Source organism: Chionomys nivalis, chromosome 9 (assembly GCF_950005125.1).
Source record: "Chionomys nivalis chromosome 9, mChiNiv1.1, whole genome shotgun sequence".
NCBI classification, from domain to species: Eukaryota; Metazoa; Chordata; class Mammalia; order Rodentia; family Cricetidae; genus Chionomys; species Chionomys nivalis.
In genome coordinates this window covers 61276908-61296136 of record NC_080094.1, presented here as the reverse complement: position 1 = coordinate 61296136, position 19229 = coordinate 61276908, and the positions used below count along the sequence as shown (strand labels likewise).

The window sequence follows — 19229 nt, the reverse complement described above, 5'->3', positions numbered from 1 at the left end:
GCATTTTTCTGAATGAGCCCAGCGTCTTAAGAGTTATTCTGGGATCCATCGAGTTTAGTGTTCTCTGAGAGACGAGCAATACCAGAGTAAAAGCATTTTATCATGATGGTTTAGAGGATATGATTTTTGTATGACGACATCTGTTTTATTTCCATTCAGACAACATAGATGCTAATTAAATGTTGTGCAGTTTGACTATTGCCCCAGGGAAATTCTCTTAATAATACAGAAATTTTCATTTAATTCTGTTAGCTTTGATTGACAACTCAGTCTTATTGCTTTGAAAAGCTATATAAGATACAAAAAAATTCAGTCTCTTCTAAACCATGAACTATTCTTTTCTTCAAATATTTGCATATGAAACAGGGAACACAAGATCTTTGGAACATGTATTATGTCCATCTTTTTAAATCATTTTTCAGAACATAATCTAACAATTGAAAATTGCCTCTTTACACTTGGAAGACAGAGTTAATTCCTAACACCATAACGACTTGTCTCATCACGGTGTGATATTTGTGGAGAGATAAAATAGCATGACAATACAAACCCTTCTGCCTTAATGGGATTTCGAATGTAAAGGTTGAAACTTTATTCTGGACCCACACAAATTAGCATAGCGCTCCACCACTGCCTCGCCCCTGAGGCAGAAACAGAAGCAGTTCTCAGTAAGGTAAACAGTGGCGAACACAAAGCCATAATGGAAAGAGAAAACAGGAAACTCCATTTTGTTTTTCTAAGTCACAGAAGCCCAGAGTTCTGTGATGCAACTTCGTAGATGGGCAACTTGGTAAGATGGGTTCACGGACGCCCGAGGGATTTAGAATTAGGCTCATCTAATAATGAAAATGTTTTAAGGTCTGTGTCACGAGAATACAGATGATACCATGGTATCTGTTTGCTTACAGGGTATAAAGAAAAGAGTAGAGTAAGAACTTGATGTGCATGTATGGGAGTTGGTCATGGACTGCCCACTGTAGAGATAAACCAGAGAAAAAGGACCCTGTAGTATGGGCTGCGGGCCTCTTCCCACAGCCCGGCTCATGGTTGCCTGACTAGCTTATGCCCCAAAATAACGACACACAAACTCTATTCTTTTAAAGACTGCTTGGCCCATTTCTGTTCATGTATGTAGCACCCCAAGGAGCGCTTACCGGGAAGATTCTAGCCTACGTCCATCCTGGGTCAGAGCTTCATCGCATCTGCCGGGGAGAGGGGAGCATGGTGCATGGCGTCTGCTCCAGAGAGCAGAGCTGTCGAGTCTGAGCTCACTTCCTCTTCCTCCCAGCATTCTATTCTGTTTACTCCACCCACCTAAGGGGTAGCCTATCAAATGGGCCAAGGCAGTTTGTTTATTGACAAATGACCTTCCTCCATCATTTCCCTTTTTTCTGTTTAAACAAAAAAAAAAAAGGAAGGCTTTAACTTTAACATAGCAAAATTACATATGACAAAACAGTTATCAAGTAAGAATTACAGTTACAATATTTACATCTATTTTATCTTTATCATAACTAAAGAAAACTATAACTATAACTATCTATCTATTATTCAACTCCATCAAAGACTCGAGAAGAATACAATATTACCTAAGCAAACAAAAAGTAAGCAACTTCTAAACTCTAGAAATGACAGAGACATCTCACTGCCTGGACAGTCACCCAAAGTTCCTCTGTACCGTTGGGGCATCCATCTTTGGCCTAAAGGTCCATAGTATCCAGAGACGTTTCCATGAAGCAGGAAATTTAAAGGCAGTTCAGTCACTTATCTGCTGTGTCCTGCAGAATGTCTCGCAGACTCTTTCATGAATCAGGAACCCCGAAAGATCATCTCACCTTTAGGCAAGTTCAGCAGTCCTCTCTCTGCGGGTTCTTTGTGTCCAGTTTATAAAATAGTCCAGGCAAGAGCAGTTTCTTGCCCAAATGGCTATCAAACTCCATAAGGATCCTCTTCGATGCCCATCTTCTTTCTTCTTGAAGTAGATTGGTGCTGCCAGGAGCAGACATGTCTCATTGTCATGAAAAACCTTAAGTTATTAAAACATTTAAAATACCATATTCTCTAGCCTTTGAAAGATATGATGAATGCCTATCTGAAATATATGCATGCACATCTAGAAAATCTAACTAACATGACTACAAACTTGACTATTATTGATAATTATCCATTAACAACCTATAGACATTACATTTTTAAGTGAACTACACAATCACAATACCTTAATCAATATCAGAAATACATATACATATAATAAAATTGACCTTAAATTAATATCAGTAAACCAAGATTCATATCAATGCAAATTATTCACATCTATATCATCTCCCCCTTTAAATGTAAAAGAACATTTATAAACAATATATGGGAACATGGGCGCAGTTTTTTCTCTCCAAACTGCTTCCTGCTGAATGGGGGCGCTGTTATTCGGGTCTTTTATGAGATAACCTGTCTGCTAGGTTCATCTCAGTTGGCAGTTGAGCGAAGCAATTTTTTAAGGGTGTTCACAGCAACCCTTCAGGAGGGCGTGGTCTATCATACCATATTGGGATAGAAGCAATACACAGGATCTCATCGTCTGTGAAAACAAAAGAAGAAACTCTTTTCCAAAGTATCATATCCTTAGATCCAAATTCTGAAGTCAAGGTATTTTGAAAATGTCTATCTTGGATTAGTTCAGCAACATTTATAAACAAATATCTTTTAGCAGCTGTTGCTCCTTCCTCAGCATTCAAACAATTCAAAGAGAGCATAATAGCATATAGTATCAAGATTCTCATTGTATTTTCCATCTTTGTGCAGCTTTATTTTAACCTCTATTTCGTTTACTTTTACTTTTATATTTTCTGTATATCTTCGTCCTGGAATAACTCTTTAGACAAGGCTGTCTTTGAACTCTCAGAGATCCTTCTGTCTGTGCCTTCCAGGCATTGGGATTAAAGGCGTGTGCTACCACACTCAACTAATTCCTTATTTTTGTTTTTTTTTTTTTTACTTTTAAGAACTTTATCTTTCAGCCTGCATATATTTTTAAACACACTGTAAATCATTTAAAGTTTTCTTTGTCTTTGAATCTCTCTTTACTGTATATCTCTCTCTCTTTTTCTGACCACACGAGTCTTTAATTTACCAAGCAATATCAGTAGGACGAAAGCCGTGGCTTTGACGGCTGGATCCAGCACATTCCTTAGCTTTCCAGCCTCATGGCTGAGGTACCGGCTGTAGCCATGTTTATCACCACAACTCTGTGGCGTTTCAAACAAGCTGCAATACTATATCCACAGACAACATTCAAGTCCTCTCTCTGTAGTCAGCCCTCCTGCCTCAAACAGTCAGAGTTTGCCCTGGCAGGATGGCCCAGAAAGCCGGCATTTTAAAACAGCACAACTTTTTTCCTGCTACGGCTGAAAACCGAAAAGCATGCCTTCAGCTTTTCACCAACACCGTTTTAAGTATTTCGTGGCAGGACCTCTTAAATGAGCTGCAAGGTTTCACAGCTGAAGCTGAGTCAGGAAGCCTCTCTTAGATGAGAGCACTTGCTTGCCTCTAGCAAGCAGAGCAGACCCGAGAAATTGCTGCTACCAAGAAAACACGCTTTACTCTATTCTTTCCCAAGCTTTCTCAGGCTTTCTGTGGATGCAGTTATCCACGTGGGCGCCATCTGTAGTATGGGCTGCGGGCCTCTTCCCACAGCCCGGCTCATGGTTGCCTGACTAGCTTATGCCCCAAAATAACGACACACAAACTCTATTCTTTTAAAGACTGCTTGGCCCATTTCTGTTCATGTATGTAGCACCCCAAGGAGCGCTTACCGGGAAGATTCTAGCCTACGTCCATCCTGGGTCAGAGCTTCATCGCATCTGCCGGGGAGAGGGGAGCATGGTGCATGGCGTCTGCTCCAGAGAGCAGAGCTGTCGAGTCTGAGCTCACTTCCTCTTCCTCCCAGCATTCTATTCTGTTTACTCCACCCACCTAAGGGGTAGCCTATCAAATGGGCCAAGGCAGTTTGTTTATTGACAAATGACCTTCCTCCATCAGGACCCAAAGCCATCCTGAAAAGGTTTGATCTTTGCTGATGGCATGTGAGTGAAAATATATGTAAATGTGCCTTAGAAAGATCCAGATATATCTTACTAATTAGTTGTGCATATCCACTAGCTAAGGGCTACTGAAGCTATTGGCATGTAGAGCTATAAAACTCATAAGAGAAAAATCTTTAGTAGTAGGGGCTTACAGAAGAATTTTAGGGATGGTGCCAAAAGCATCATCCACAAAAGAAAATTCATGTAAATTGGATATAAAAACACTAGAAATTTGCTTTGTGAGAACTCTGTTTAGAGAATGAAAGGGCAGAGGTGGGAGGTGGCTCAGCTGGAAAATTGCTTGCCACATAAGCATGGAAACATGAAATCCCAGCACTGCAGAGGTAGAGAAAGATGGATCCTTGCAGCTTGCTGACCAGGCAGTCTAGCTGAATCTGTGAGCCCCTGTTAAATAAGAGTCCTTGTGGTGGCTCAAATGAATGCAGACAGATTATATAGATATATACAGCTTTAATAAGGAAATAGACTTACAGGACCACAGGTTCCCGCGGAGCACAGTGGAGCAAAAGAAGAAAAAGGGGCTGCTGGGATCACGCCCGGCAGGTTTATCCGTAAACATTAGCCTGAGGCAAACACGCCCCCAATGGGTGGGGCTATATCCCTACAAGTCCTTGTCTTAAAAGTTAATGTTGAGACTGAGTGACAAAGATACCCAGTAATGTCCTGTTGCCTACACATAGGAAAAGATGTGCTGGTACTATCTCTCTCTGTCTCTGTCTCTCTCTCTCTAACACACACACACACACACACACACACGCACCAAACAAGAAAAGATGAAAGAACAAACTAAGCTATAGGATGGGAAAGAATATCTCCAAGTCATGTTTGACAATCAGTTTGTGTTAGATATATGTGTGTAGATACATCACTACTTGTAGGGAAGTTCAAATTAAGATGCTACTATTCTGTGACTGTAAAACTGTCAGAGAAAATGAAGTCAATTAGTAACAACACCAAATGCTAGTGGTGATGTTGAAGAAATGGAGCTGTGATGCATCTGGTGATGGAACTGTAAAACGATGCTGCCATTTGAAAGTACTCAGGTAGTTTCAAAACCCAATTATATATTTACCATACAGCCCAGCAGTCGTTCTCATGGACGTTCAATGTGTGTGTGTGTGTGTGGAGGCCAGAGCTCCCCGTTAGGTGTCTTCCATTATTGCTGTTCACCTTACATTTTGAGAAATGGTCTGTAGCTGAGCATTGAACTTACCAGTTCAGTGAGACCAGCTAGCCAGTTCTAAAGGTAAATATCCCTGGCGCTGGGATTATAGGTGCAAGCAGCCACACCCTGCTTTTTATATGTATGACAGAGTTAGGAGCATGGGTCATCGTGCTGGTGCTGCAATCACTTTCTTGATAACTGAGTTATTTCTCCAACCGGCAAGTTCCTGTTTCTTTCAATAAAAGTCCCATTTTGTTTTTCTGCCCAACTTAGCTATCAGTAGTCTTAGGGTTCTAGTGCTGTGATAAACATCATGACTAACTGCATCTTGGAGAGGAAAGTGTTTATCTTATCTTATAGTTGTAGTCTTTGAAGGAAAATTAGGGAGGAAACTCAGCGCAGGAACCTGGAGGTAGAAATGGAAACAGAAACTGCAGAAGAACGCTGTGTACTGGCTTGTTCCTTATGGCTTGCTCTATCTGTTTTCTTATGCAACCCAAAGATGATGTCTTATCGTGGTGACATCATCCACGATAGAGTGAGCCTTCTCATATCAATTGTTAATCAAGAAAATGCCCTACAGAGTTGCCTATGTGCAGTCTTGGACAGAGGCATTTTCTCAGTTAAGATTCCTTTTTTGTCTAGGTATGTCTCGGTTTGTATCAGGTGGACAAAGTTCAACTGGGACATGAGTAAATGGGTCTATACCCCATCCGCTGGAGCATAGTCAGTTTCATCTCATTATATAATCTACTGTGGTAGCTGTCACACCTCTTAATCATCACAAAAGACATGAAGCATCTTCTAGTTCTTGCGTACATTCCAAACAGAGAGACCTTTAAGATGACTCGACATTTAAGGGCATTTGTATAATACTCATGAAAACTTAAATTCAATCCCCAGATCTCACAGAGGAGAGAATGAAGCACAGCAGTAAACATTTGGAGCTTCATGTGTGGCTTTGAGCTTCTTGGTTTCAAAGGAAAATATGTTCTCACACAAAATATACATGATTTCTTTGAGGTAATGAGCTAAAAATGATTCATTATGGAAGGTTTCATAGAGAACGTGAATTTGTAGTGTCCTTAAAGAGAAGATGCAGTGTAGTGGGAAAAAAATATTTCCATTACAGCTTGTCAACCATTGGTGCCTAGAAGATGTGGCTCTCTGGTGAGGATTCTTCCATGACACACTATCCATAAGGAACATGTACTCTTGCTGTTGTATGGGTGAGCCTGTCTCAGTTGTGTTAGAAGGAGAAGGAGCCAACGAATCCTGTTCTTCTGTTTTAGATAACAGGAATGATGTAACTTATTTATTCATCCATTTATTTTTAAAATGTTCCTGCCATGTTGAATTTTGTCTGAACAGAACCATAAAACCCACCTAGGCAGGGATAGAAAAATGAATGTTTAAAACATACTCAAGGGGCCAACCTTTGGCCTAACTGTAGGAAGGAAACCAGGCTGAAAATAATGCGAAATGAAAAATGACAAAACAGGAGAACCGAATGAAGGGCTTAATTCCTCTGGGACTGGTTGTTTGGTGTCTGGGAGCCTGCTCATGTAGCAGTGGTGTGACCTGACTGGAGAAGGGGTGATGAGGTTAACAGAGGCCACTGCTTGAGGGGCATCTTCCTGGACAGAGTGATGTCACAGACCTTTCCAAGGCCTGGAAGTTGCTGCAATTTGTCTCTCATAGGTTTGATTTGATCATGGAGAACAGCATAGGTGGGACTTGGTTTACAGGAGCATGCCTAGCTTATACTCTGTTTCTATTTCTACATTTCTATATCCTGCCTGTCTTAGAGAGGACTCCTAGGATGCTTGCCAAGGTGACACTGATATGTTTGTTAAACTCCATCTACTCTTGCAATAATTTAAGACCTCAAAAAATAATAAAGAGGGAATTCTACAGGAGTACCCAGAGGAGTTGGGGCTCTGGACAGAACTCTCTTCTTTTTCCCTTCCTGCTTTGCCTTCTCATTTTCTTGTATTTCTGCCACCACACGAACATCTCACTCTTCTTTCCCCATGAGATAGAGGACCAGTTCGGGGGTGGGAGGATAAGTTTTATAGCTCCAAAAGCCCCATGTGGTAAGAGCAAAGGGTCAGACACCATTCAGATTCTTCTGGCCTACTATCTGACTTTCCTACCTCATACCCTTCGACAAACTCAGTGGAGATGCACACTTTGAGTTTAACTGCAATAACTTGTGAACGTGCCCCACAGAGATCTTGGAAGAGAGATGAGAGTGATCATAACCACTGCTGGCTCTAGAGATTTGGGATGTGAATGTTTTCCATAGTGCAGAAGATGTTTGAGCTATTCCCAGACTTGTACTCTAGGACCTAGTCTGGTTTCATAAGGCACCCGAACTGCCCTGAAGTGCTGAACTCTCTCACTTTGCTACTGGCATGACAAGACGATGTCACTATCCCACTATGACATGCTGCCCCACCCAGCCAGAGTAACCAGCTCAATTAGAGGTGGAGACTCAGTCAGCAAGGCAACCCCTTGAGTGACAGTCCTGCTGGCATCTATCTGGAAAGAGAATCTGTTTGGAACAGAACTCTCTGTTGAAAACAGAAAGTTGTGTTTAAAAAGGTAATAGCACAGCTTGGGATTTCTTGTGGGTAAAGAGACTTCTGGAGGAAAAGGAAAATGGAGCAGAAATGATTAAAGGAAAGGAAAGGAAAGGAAAGGTGGGAACTTCAAAGTGTATTTAAAATGAAGAGCTTCAAAGCAAAGGTGGAAGGTGAGGGGAGAGGGGCATTTACTAGTAGGCTAATGGAAACCTGGCAGCTGATGTCTCCCTTCTTTCTTTTGTTTAGTTTGGGGTTTTGTTTCCTGGGGGGTTGGAGTTAGGAATAAATTGTTTTTGTAGTTGTCAATAGGCATACACGAGTCTATCGCATGTCCCTGAGATTTATATCCACCAGAGTAAGTGCAGGCAAGAAAGGGAAACCATCAGAATGGAAGAAATTTAAAAGATTTCTACATCCAACGTGATTGGTTCTGAGATCCTAAAATCAAGCTATGATCTATTTTACTGGAATTTAGTTTATGTAAAATGTTGAACCCGAGTCTGGAAAAGTGAGCACATACAGAAGGCTGCAACTTGACTCTGTCTTGCCCAAAGAGTGTCTGATTTTTACCAGCTCCTTTCTGCGTAATGACATGCTGGATAGTAGGACCTTCATTTGTGTGACAGATGTCTGCATTCACATCTAGGAAGCCAATGATGGAAGACATTGGACAGAACCCATTGGATGATGGGTAAGTAATACAATAGTGAGCCAGAAGGACGACTGCTCTAGACATTTCCTGCGATCCAGACCACAGTTGTGAAGGATGTTCCTCCTCAAGCCTGAGAGAGTCTGAGGAAAAAATTTCAATTCCATTTTCCCTTCATCAGTCTGACATGGTGGGACTTTCTGCAAAAGCTACCCAGTCTCTCAGCACACTAGCCTGGTGTAAGGGAAAGCACCTTCCCTTATTTCCTCCCACCCGAGGCTTCTGACAGACTAAACAGAAAGTATTCAAGTTTGTGACAAAAAACTTAAGAAATTTCTTTCATTTTCTAATCTTTAAATGCCTTATAGGTGTTGCTATGATTCCATATTCTTCGTGTAAAAAATTTGAAAGGGAACAAGTTAGAGTACAACCATAGATATATGAGTGTGTGTGTGTATGTATGTGGTTTTTCCTTTTGCTCACAAAATATTTGCATTCTAGTATCACTTGTTCTACTTAAAATTAAAATGTGACATGACATACACACACACTTAGAAATTGGTTTATTAGGGCCGGGCGGTGGTGGCGCACGCCTTTAATCCCAGCACTCGGGAGGCAGAGACAGGCGGATCTCTGTGAGTTCGAGACCAGCCTGGTCTACAAGAGCTAGTTCCAGGACAGGTTCCAAAACCACAGAGAAACCCTGTCTCAAAAAAACCAAAAAAAAAAAAAAAAGAAATTGGTTTATTATGAATTAACTAGGCACATAAACAGCAGGAGACTGAAGAGTGAGAAGTCAGGGGTGTTGATTTGAGTTCAGTTCTGAAGGCACTTTTCCTGTAGGCATGGGATAACAGAAATACCGACTTTAGAAGCCACAAAACAGCATCTCAACTACCTGAACTTCAACCTTGAAAAGGATCTGCAGCGTCTGGACGAGGCCAATCAGATTCTTCTCAGAAAGATTCAAAAGAAAGAGAAATCTATTCAAAGGTCAGGCTTTGCCCTTGGTGAAGGTGAAGTCCTTCAAGTCATGTCCATAGATTAGAGGGAAGTGGAGAAGGGTGCTGTGGGGAGTTCACTTCCCTCATGGAAAACTCAGTGTGTTATTTAAATCCTGAAACACGAACTGTGATACCCTCAAAAGATCTTTGCATTCAATTTTTTCATTTAGTTGACATTTTATTGCAACTGTCAACCCAAGATGTTGGTGGTGTGGTTTTGGCAGCAGCTTCCTAAGGACTGAGCCACACCTGAGTTAACTGTTTTCTTTTTTTGTTGTTGTTTGTTTGTTTGTTTTAGTCTTGAAAGAGAAATTGCCTTGTCCACTGAGAGAGTCCCCGAGACGGATGAGTTCAATGAGATTGCAATACAGAAGGAGAACGCCCTGAAGGACCTGGAGCTGGAGACAGCAAAGCTGGTGAGAAGATTTCTAAAAGAGACCCTTAGATGGCTTCTGCGCTCATCCTTCTTTTCTTTTCCCAAGAGGCTCTGCATAGGCACTGCCTCTGTGGCTACAGAAGTCACAGCTGCTTGGACGAGTCTGTGACAGAGATGCTAGTCATGGGGACAAGACCTTGGCTCTCTCCCAGATGCCCCATCTTGGACCAGGGTGTACTTTTTCATTTAACTTATCCCATTGATCCCTACATATTATTTATGTTGCCTTGGTAAGAGAAAAGGTTGAGAGCAGAATCCGTTTGTTTCCTTAATTTTCTTCTTCCTACAGGAGGAAAAGAATAAGACCCTAAGTGAGAAAATCATGCAGCTTCAGGATAGGGTAAGGAGATACCCCAGGGTGTAAGGCACCCCATTTCCTACAACATTGTCATTACAAAAAAAAAGGCTAGTGGAATGGGCAGGAGATATAAGAGGTGAGTTCTGGGAGGATAGTCAGATATATAATATATATATATATATATATATAATATGTAACCATATAAAATATAAGTGATATACTGCACACAAATGAAGGAATTTTTCAGACACTCAGAGTCCATCCTTGAAATGTGACTGATTTCTAAAGAATCCTAATAGAGTTGTTATTGTCCTAAACCTCTAGTCAGAAAAACAAGGAGAAGGCAGTAAAATTTCTGTGTTCACACCCTGATCACCTTCAGAGACTTCAAAGAGACACCAATACACCAGCCTTTGTCCTCTGCTCAGGGCAGGCCACGGGGAGAAGAACGAACTGCAAAGCGAGTGATGATTTGCCACTCTTCCCCTGCTCCTACTACTGTGTCCATTTCCCTCGCCTCGCTGAGGAGCTATGATGGTCTTGGGGACAGAAAAGGATGTCCACTCAGGGCTTAGTGGTTAAAAAGCACATACTCTGGCAGAGAGCCTGAGTTCTGTTCCCAGTGCCCAGGTCAAGTGGTTCACAACCACTTCTATGTCAAGCTCCAAGAGATTTGACAACCCCTTCTGGATGCCAAAGACAGTTGCACTCGCATGCACATACCTACACACACATGCACACATATGCACACATGCACAACTACAAATAAATACGAATTTAAAAGAATAAAAGTCTGTCCACTTAGTATGGAGTTAGGCAGCTTCCACAGGGCTAAGGAGACATGTTTCCGTCTAAGATGCTTCAGTACCCAAACTGGTACCCACACTGGTCTGATAGTGAAGACCCCCAGTCTAACTTTATCCTAGCTCATCTGTTTGCCTTGATCAGTTCAGTTATTGGAATGATGTTTCAGATTTCAACAGAACTTAAGAATCCTAGGCCTGATCCAGAAACCCTGAGAAAGAAAATAGCAGAATTGAAGGTGAGTAGAACAGCACACTGGGGAAGATTGTGACACATATATCAGTCCTGGGTTCTGGGAGACTGTTTCCATAGTCTCTCCCAGGTGTGACCTAGGCATGTCCATTTGTGCCTTAGAGAAGAGTTGGCTTCCTTTATTACCATGGGGCATCTTTACATTCCTGAGCATGCTAGAAGCAGAGGGGCCTACCTTGCCTTCAGGTGGAGGGAATGGCTCAGACATCTCACCAGTTAATGAAACGCCTTCCAAAAATGTACCGGGGTCTTCCCTGAAGAAGTTTATAGCTAAATGAGGACAACACAAATACAGACATTCAAGTAGGAAAAAAAAATGCTAGTTTTTACAGTTATATAAGGATGTATCAATGATTTTATAAGGTTCGCCAAGCTGTGGCTCCATTGGGTATGTCTTATTTTCAAATTTAATTCTGTTTCCTCTACTAGAAAGTATAGCAACTGAGAATATTAATTTGTAAAACTATATCATTTGCACCCCAATGTCTAGAACATTTTAGCATATAGCAGATGTCTAATGGTATTTGTTAAGTGGACAAATGGAATGAACTCAAATTGGGGGTAAAACTTACTGAGAAGCTCTCTGCAGTTTTAGGGGGCAGGCATGCCATTTGGCTGAGCCCACTGTCAAAAGCCCCAATTGTCTGCTTTCCTCTGAAAAAGTGGGCTATCTCCTATGACCCTCCTGTGATTTAGACAGCATGCATGCACCATCCTGAAAGAGCGGGAGAAAAGGGCTGATGGGCGTTGGTCAGTAGGAGGAAGGAGAATGGCCAGACTCACTAGAGAGTCTGCCCACCAAGGCTTAAATGTCAGATCTGCCATTCTGAGACGTGGTTGTGCATATAGCTTATCTTTGCCTTTGTTTTCTCACATACAAAATGGGTAATGGCCATATCCTCACTTAATTGTCATTTGTCCTCAATACACCATAGCCACTCTGAGTTTGCTTTCTGCTCCCTTGCGTTGTCCCTGCACAAAGGAATGCTGTTCACTTTCTGCTGCTACCATCTTCCCTAGGTGAAACTACGAAAGTCAACCAAGTCCTGTGCACAGCAAGAGAAGGAAATAGCCAAGGTTTGAATAGATCAGTGCCTTTTCCACCGAGTGTCTACCTAGGGCATAAACACGAGGGAAAGCCTGAGGGTCTTAGAAAGCTTTCTGGGTATGGCAAGGGTGGAGCAGGAAAACCTGGCCAGTGAATTTCTGACTCACAAGACAGGTGGAAAAAAAAATATTTTCATTAAATCCTAGCCTCAACATTTTTAAAACACTCATCTGCCCTAGCTACCTTGTAGAATCTCAAATCTAAAATTCATATTGCATTCCCCCTTGTTTCCCAGAGAGGCACAGGGCAACATGGGCGAAGTTTTCCCCCTTCCCCACTCAAAACTGGGCCTTATGCCTGAATGATGAGGTCACCTTTTGCGAGGTGGTTGTTTCCCTTCAAGTAAGGAGTTGCTAAGTAACCGACCACATGTCCAAGATACCAGGCAGGTTCCCAGGGAAACAGCCAAAACTTGGTACTGACTGAACCCATGAGGTATGTTTGCTTTCTTCTTTTTCTAGATGCAAAGTGACTACCACTCTGTACATGAGCTCTGTGAAGACCAAGCCCACTACATAAAGGTACAGTGTTACTGGGGAAGTCAGGATGGAGGCAGATCTCCCAGAATCAGGAGAAAGCCTTTAATATTATTATTATTATTATTATTATTATTATTATTATTATTATTATTATGCTCCATCTGCCATGAAAAAAAAATGCCTTTTATTCAACAGAAGGGCCACCAAATATGAGTGCTCTTAGACAATGTGCCGAACCCTGTTATATAAAGCTCTTTGACCGATTGGTTTCATGTTTTAGTATTTCCCTCAACCCATTTGTCTAGTAAGTTTGAGGAGTTCTGGGAGGACACCGAGGCTTCAGGGAGTTAGGTTTACATGCTCTGGGAACTTCCTTAGTCCAGGTCAGATCTGGGATTTGAGTACAAGAAAGGTCTACAAGAGGAACTTTTGCTCTATAAGCCCATCCTGTCACTAGTATACCTCTGATTTTTTTTTTTTATGCCCCTTACGTTATACACCTTGATGTGAGAGAGGTATTTGGAATGTTAGGAATTCATTTTAGTGCGAGATTCCTGTCAGTGACTTTGAAATAAAAACACAAATTCTCTTTATGATGCCCCTCCCCCCACGGGAAGAAATACCAAGAAATTCTGAGGGAGATGGAGAAGGAACAAGAAGTGAAGCTGCTGGAAAAAGAAATGTAAGTCTGGGAAACGGTGCCCCCTGGTGGACTGCAGTGCCTGCCCTGGGCAGTTCCCTGCAGGGCAGAGCTTTGGAACAATTGGTGTCACTGAGTAAAGGGCCTACTGTAGGTCATCCCTGGCAGCCTCTGCTCAGAGTGAACGGTCATCAGCATTCAGACTGGTCTCCTACCCAGTAACTGGGACCTGAAATGTTTTGATACCTGCTCTTTTCCTATATCCTTGGTTGAACACAGTGTTCCCAACATCACTCAAGCTAGATTCAGAGATGAAAAGTCATAGTCAAGAGATGCTACATGCAAGGTGCAGATATTACTGTCATCTGCGTGTGTCACAACCTTTCCTAGGAGATTGATGCCATGGAGTGACCAGAAATCTGTAGATGTAGTTCACAGAACTTGACACCCTTACTTTCTTGTTTATACTTCTTAATTGTATCATATGTTATACAATATGCATAGGCTGCACACATCTTAAAGCTATAGCTGGTAGTTTCTTCTATGTATTGGCACACTAGTACCACTCAGTTCTCCATATAGACTATCATAAGCCCCAGAAGTTCCTCAGACCCTCTTACCCCATCAATACCCCTTGCAAAGGTAACTACTTAGGTTGATCATTTAAAATTCTAGCCTTGATTTTTCTAAGAATTCAGTCAATATTCTCTGCGTTTGGCTTTCACTGAGGCTTAGCTCTACCGCATCATGTGACCTGCTCTTTATAATATTCCATTATATGAATATGACTCAATATCTATCACTGAGGAACACTTTGGCTATTTCAACTTTTGGGATATTAAAGTCTGCTAGAAAACATCCTCATGTATGCCTCTTGGTAGACGTATCCTTCCATTTTTGAGGGGTCATTGGGTACACATATCTTTGTTGTACCAGGTGAAATAATTTTCTCTAGTGTTTGTACCAATATCCTCACCCATGACAACGGTACAAAGAATGCTGGGCGGGAAGACGGCTCAGGGGGTAAAGGTGCCATTCCTATTGGCTTATTGTTTTCCTCGGGCCTTGAGCTCAGTTCTCAGGAGAATGACTAGTCAAGGATTTCCCACAGACATTTATTGTTTCTATTGTACTCATCTGAAATCCATCCTTTCTGTGTCCAACCACCCCAGCACAGTCTTTAAACTTCCACGTGTTTAAAACTTATAAGTTTAAAGAGAGGCTCTCTTTGCTCTGGCACCTGGTGCTTTTCTCGATTGGTAGACCTTATGCCTGTGAGCCTGTTTTTACATGCTTTATTCTATACACTTAATGTATGTCTCTCTCCTTTTTCCTAAACTCAACTGTCTTAATTATTATAGCTTCTAGTTAGCCTTGCTATGGGGCAGATACGGTCTGCTAGTGTTTCACTCTTATTTTTGGACCTATGGCTTCAGTACAAATATTTTATGTCAGTTTCAATTCTACCAAAAAAAACCACAAAAATCAAAAACAACTTACTGAGCTTTAGATGGCAATTATTGGGATCTGTGAATAAAACTTGGAGGTTAATTAATGTCTAGCTAACAGTTGTTCCAACTTTATCCATCCATTGATTTAGATCTTCTTTACCTCTCCTTTAGCGTATTGTCTTTCTGTGCAGTATTCTTATCCATCTTTAGTCATGCTGATAGTTTTTGCTATTGTAAGTGTTCTGCTCGTTTGGTTTTATGGCTGATAATTGCTGCAAATGCAGAGCTGCATAGGCTCTGATAAACTGAATTGTATCCATTAGCGCTGCTGATTACTTTTGAGTCTTGATTACACACGGATCATAGGGGCTAGCTCCCACATACCAGGGAAGCCCATTCAGATGTTTGCTTTGACAGCCTTGACCTGTGCACTCTGCCTCCTCAGCCGGTTGATGTCGCCGCCGCTGTCTGCCTGGACCACAAGGAGAGCCTCGGTGAAGAGGAGCTCCTCTAGGCTTCTTTTTTTTTTTTTGTGTGTTTTTTTTGTTTTTTTTGGTTTTTCAAGACAGGGTTTCTCTGTGGCTTTGGAGCCTGTCCTGGAACTAGCTCTGGTAGACCAGGCTGGTCTCGAACTCACAGAGATCCGCCTGCCTCTGCCTCCCAAGTGCTGGGATTAAAGGCATGCACCACCACCGCCGGCTTCTAGGCTTCTCTTGACTTGAGGACTTGCTTCCCTTTGACCCTTGACTGCCGTCTCCAATGGTGTCGGTGGTGCATTTTTCCCGGTTTTATAGTTACTTTTGGAAGCGGGCTGGTCTAACACAAACCACGTCATCATTGAAGAGCCAGGAGCCCGTGCCAATTCTCATTTTACACCCTGATTGATTACTATAAGAGGAAATACCCATGAAAGTGCTGGCTAAGCTTACTGGATTAATTCTGTAACAGGAAACAACTCTAAGTAAAACAAATAAACTAACAATGACCAGAAGGCTTTGAAGAGAGAAGAAAAGCAGGCAGATGTTAGAGAAGAGTTGGCAGTTGAAGAGGAGAATGATAGGAAGTTGTGTCCCCCAATGTGACACCTTTTGGCCTGAGGTCAAGCCAAACATTGTGTGTAGTGTGTGAATGGAACAGTTTAAACTTGGAGGGGGAAATAGAATTTAGGCCATTAGGAAGAAAGAGATCCAGACGTCAGGAGTTTCTGGATATCATTCAGATGGTAGGTTAGACCCACACAGTCTGTTTGTGGTGATAGCTCACATTTGGGTCTTTTGTCTTGTTTTCTGTTTTTGTTTTTGTTTGTTTGTTTGTTTTTCGAGACAGGGTTTCTTTGTAGCTTTGGAGCCTGTCCTGGAACGAGCTCTTATAGACCAGGCTGACCTGGAACTCACAGAGAACTGCCTGCCTCTGCCTCCTGAGTTCTGTGATTAAAGGCGTGTGCCACCAACACTCAACTTCCAGTCAGGTCTTAAAACCTCAGTAGGGATGCTCACCGACTGCCTGAGAAGTTCAGTTGAAAGTCAGCCAAAGATTTAGACCAAGTTTAGGTACAGATTATCTTTCTCTTAAGAATGGAATATGGGCTGGTTAGTTTTACATCAACTTTACACAAGCCGGAGTAATTGGAGAGGAGGGAACCCAAATGAGAAGATGCCTCCGTAACATCAGGTTGTAGGCAAATCTTAGGGCATTTTCTTAATGAGTGATTGATGGTAGAGGGCTCAGCCCATTTTGGGTAGTGTCATCCTTTGGATGGTGGTCCTGGGTTCTATTAGAAAGCAGATTGAACAAGCCTGGAGGAGCAAGCCAGTAAGCAGCACTCCTCTATGGCCTCAGCATTAGCTCCTGCCCTGTTTGAGTTCCTGTCTTGACTTCCTTCAGTAACGATCAGTGATATGGACAAATATTATTCCTCAAGTTGCTTTTGGTCATTATAGCAACAGAAACCCTGATCAGGACTGAATGGGGATACAGCTTAATGGTAGAGTATTTGCCTAGAGCATGTAAGGTCCTTGGTTCACTCCTCACTATCCCCCCTCCAAAAAAATAAAAAAAAATAAAAGGATACATGAGACCTGGAGGCAGAAGTTGGAGACCCTTGTGGGAGAAAGGGAATCAATCAGAGAGGAAGTAAGAGGCACCAAGAAGTCAGGTGGAAAAGGGAATAAATTGGAAGAAAGTATAATAAGTCATGTGTGAGAAAAAGCCATCCAATTGTATGCTAAATTTGAAAATAATTGGAAAAGAATCAGTCGTGTTTCCCAATGTCTTTGTATGCTTTTTCGGGCATGTCACAGGTATTGCATGACTTAGGAAAGCTCTTGCAACAGTTCCTTGGGTTGTCTCAAATGATAACTGGCTTTAATCTTTTGTGTTGTTTTAAATGCAGGTCCAAAGCCCAGAATGACTCTTCCCAAAAAGTGAAACCTGGGGCAACTCTGGTAGAGACCATTCAGAGCAACATGGTGAGTCCTGCCTGTCCACGCTTGGGCTTTTCCCTAGCACCACTTCTTCCTGGGACATCTCTCTCACACCCCTCATCCTTTTAAAAATTCCTAGAGCTGGAAAGTGAGTTTCTGTTGCCTGGCACTACACCATGACATCTAGGAAAGGGTGGAGCCAGAATACAAAGACGGCTGACCGAACTGTGAAGTCTCTCCTTGTAGCATCCCTCTCGCAGCCCTGCCCATTGCGCCACTTCTCTTTGAGATTCTGGCCACACATAGTTACCATGTTCATTACTTTCCACAGGAGGAGAACATCATTAAGAAAGAGAAGAAGAAGTTTTTGGTTAGGTAAGTGGCAGAATTGTGCCCCTGACCTAGTTGGTCCGGACCACATTCGTGTTGACTTGACACAGGCCAGAAGAATGAGTATTGGCATCAGCCAGATAGTCACACAGTCTCAGAGTTCCCTGAGCAGAGTTTCTATCTACAGAGTTAGGACAGCAGACTTGCATGGCTCTAAATAGCTGGAGGAATTAGTGGCTCCTTCCGAGAAACTCGGGATGAAAGCTGCAGGTTACATTTCATTTCAATTCCTCTATGCCCCCCCCCCCCAGTGTGCTCCTTTTTGGCTTTTCAGATGCTGGCATCCCAAACCTTTGCTACCTTCTTGAAAAAGGAGGACAGGGTGCATTAACTTTCATTGCTGTTTTACTGTGGGTTGAGAAATTATAAGGGGAAAATCACTTGCATGCTCTCTTTCCTTTTCTCAAATAAGGAGACCTACCTTCAGTTTTATAGAATTACTTGCTATAGGAAACATAAAGAGCACCATGGCCATGAGGCTCACAATCTTGAATTCTTACAGTTAACCTCCAAAAGGCCTGCCCCATGGAGAGTACAGAAGGTCATCTAATCCTTTGGAAATGTTCAATACTTGACCACTAAATTGCAGGTTTTCTGTTATCTGCGTTCATCATCTTTATCCCCTACTCCCTAAGTATGCCTGACAGTTTTGACAAAAGGCAGCAACCCACCATCCATTTACAAATTCATTCCCCATTGCTTGACAATAAACTGTTCTGTTCCCGGATATTCATGATGAGTTTCTCTCTGCAGGCACTTCCACTACCTCTTCTTCATGATCGTGGTCTTCCTTCGGATATTGGGCTGTATGGTCTTCCACCTGCAGTATATAAACCCGGACTTCCTCGTGGACACTCTGCCCATGCTGATGAGCAGAAGCACGTTGAAGTGGCTGAGGGACATACTGTTCCCCTTCCTTACACTAGAGGTGGAAGACGTTCTACCACACTAGCGGCAGGCGATCCGCCAGGCCTCACATTGCACCTCCAATGGAGGGGCTGAGGCTGTGGCCCTGCGTTGGTGATGGGGGGCAGGAAGGAAACGGCTATGACTCAGGACCTCTATGTGACAGCTGAGTTTTATATGTTAATTCTCTCCTAGAGTGTCTCTCTGCGAATACAGAATGCGTTTGATCAGAGTTCACTGTGTTGGTCTGTGCATCCTGAGGCCTTTCTATGTAGTCACAAATTCTCTGTTCTCTTCAGACAAAGCAAAAATAAAAACTCCCCTGGGACTTCCACTTTCTGCTTCATTTTATTAAATAAAAAATAAAATCATATGTTAATTTTCTAGATTCTCAGTCCTTTAGGGAGGCGTGCAAGAGGGCATCCATGGAACTAGACTTTGTGGAAGACTTTAAGCCTTACATTAACAAATACTCTCTCCCTATAGCTCTTTGTGCTATTTTAAAAGAGTGGAGTTCTGACAAATATGACCTTTTT

At 42.3% G+C, this 19229-nt stretch overlaps 1 protein-coding gene across 1 annotated transcript; it reads left to right on the top strand.

Moving 5' to 3' along the window:
* The first annotated feature begins 4048 nt into the window (after positions 1-4048).
* Positions 4049-18988, top strand: LOC130881906 (transmembrane and coiled-coil domain-containing protein 5B-like). The gene is made up of 12 exons (XM_057781752.1): positions 4049-4057; positions 8500-8544; positions 9346-9495; positions 9805-9922; positions 10232-10282; positions 11214-11282; positions 12317-12373; positions 12866-12925; positions 13501-13565; positions 17367-17442; positions 17729-17772; positions 18541-18988. The coding sequence occupies exons 2-12, from the start codon at positions 8507-8509 to the stop codon at positions 18737-18739; spliced, it is 927 nt and encodes a 308-aa protein (XP_057637735.1). The 5' UTR covers positions 4049-4057; positions 8500-8506; the 3' UTR covers positions 18740-18988.
* The last annotated feature ends 241 nt before the right edge of the window (positions 18989-19229 follow it).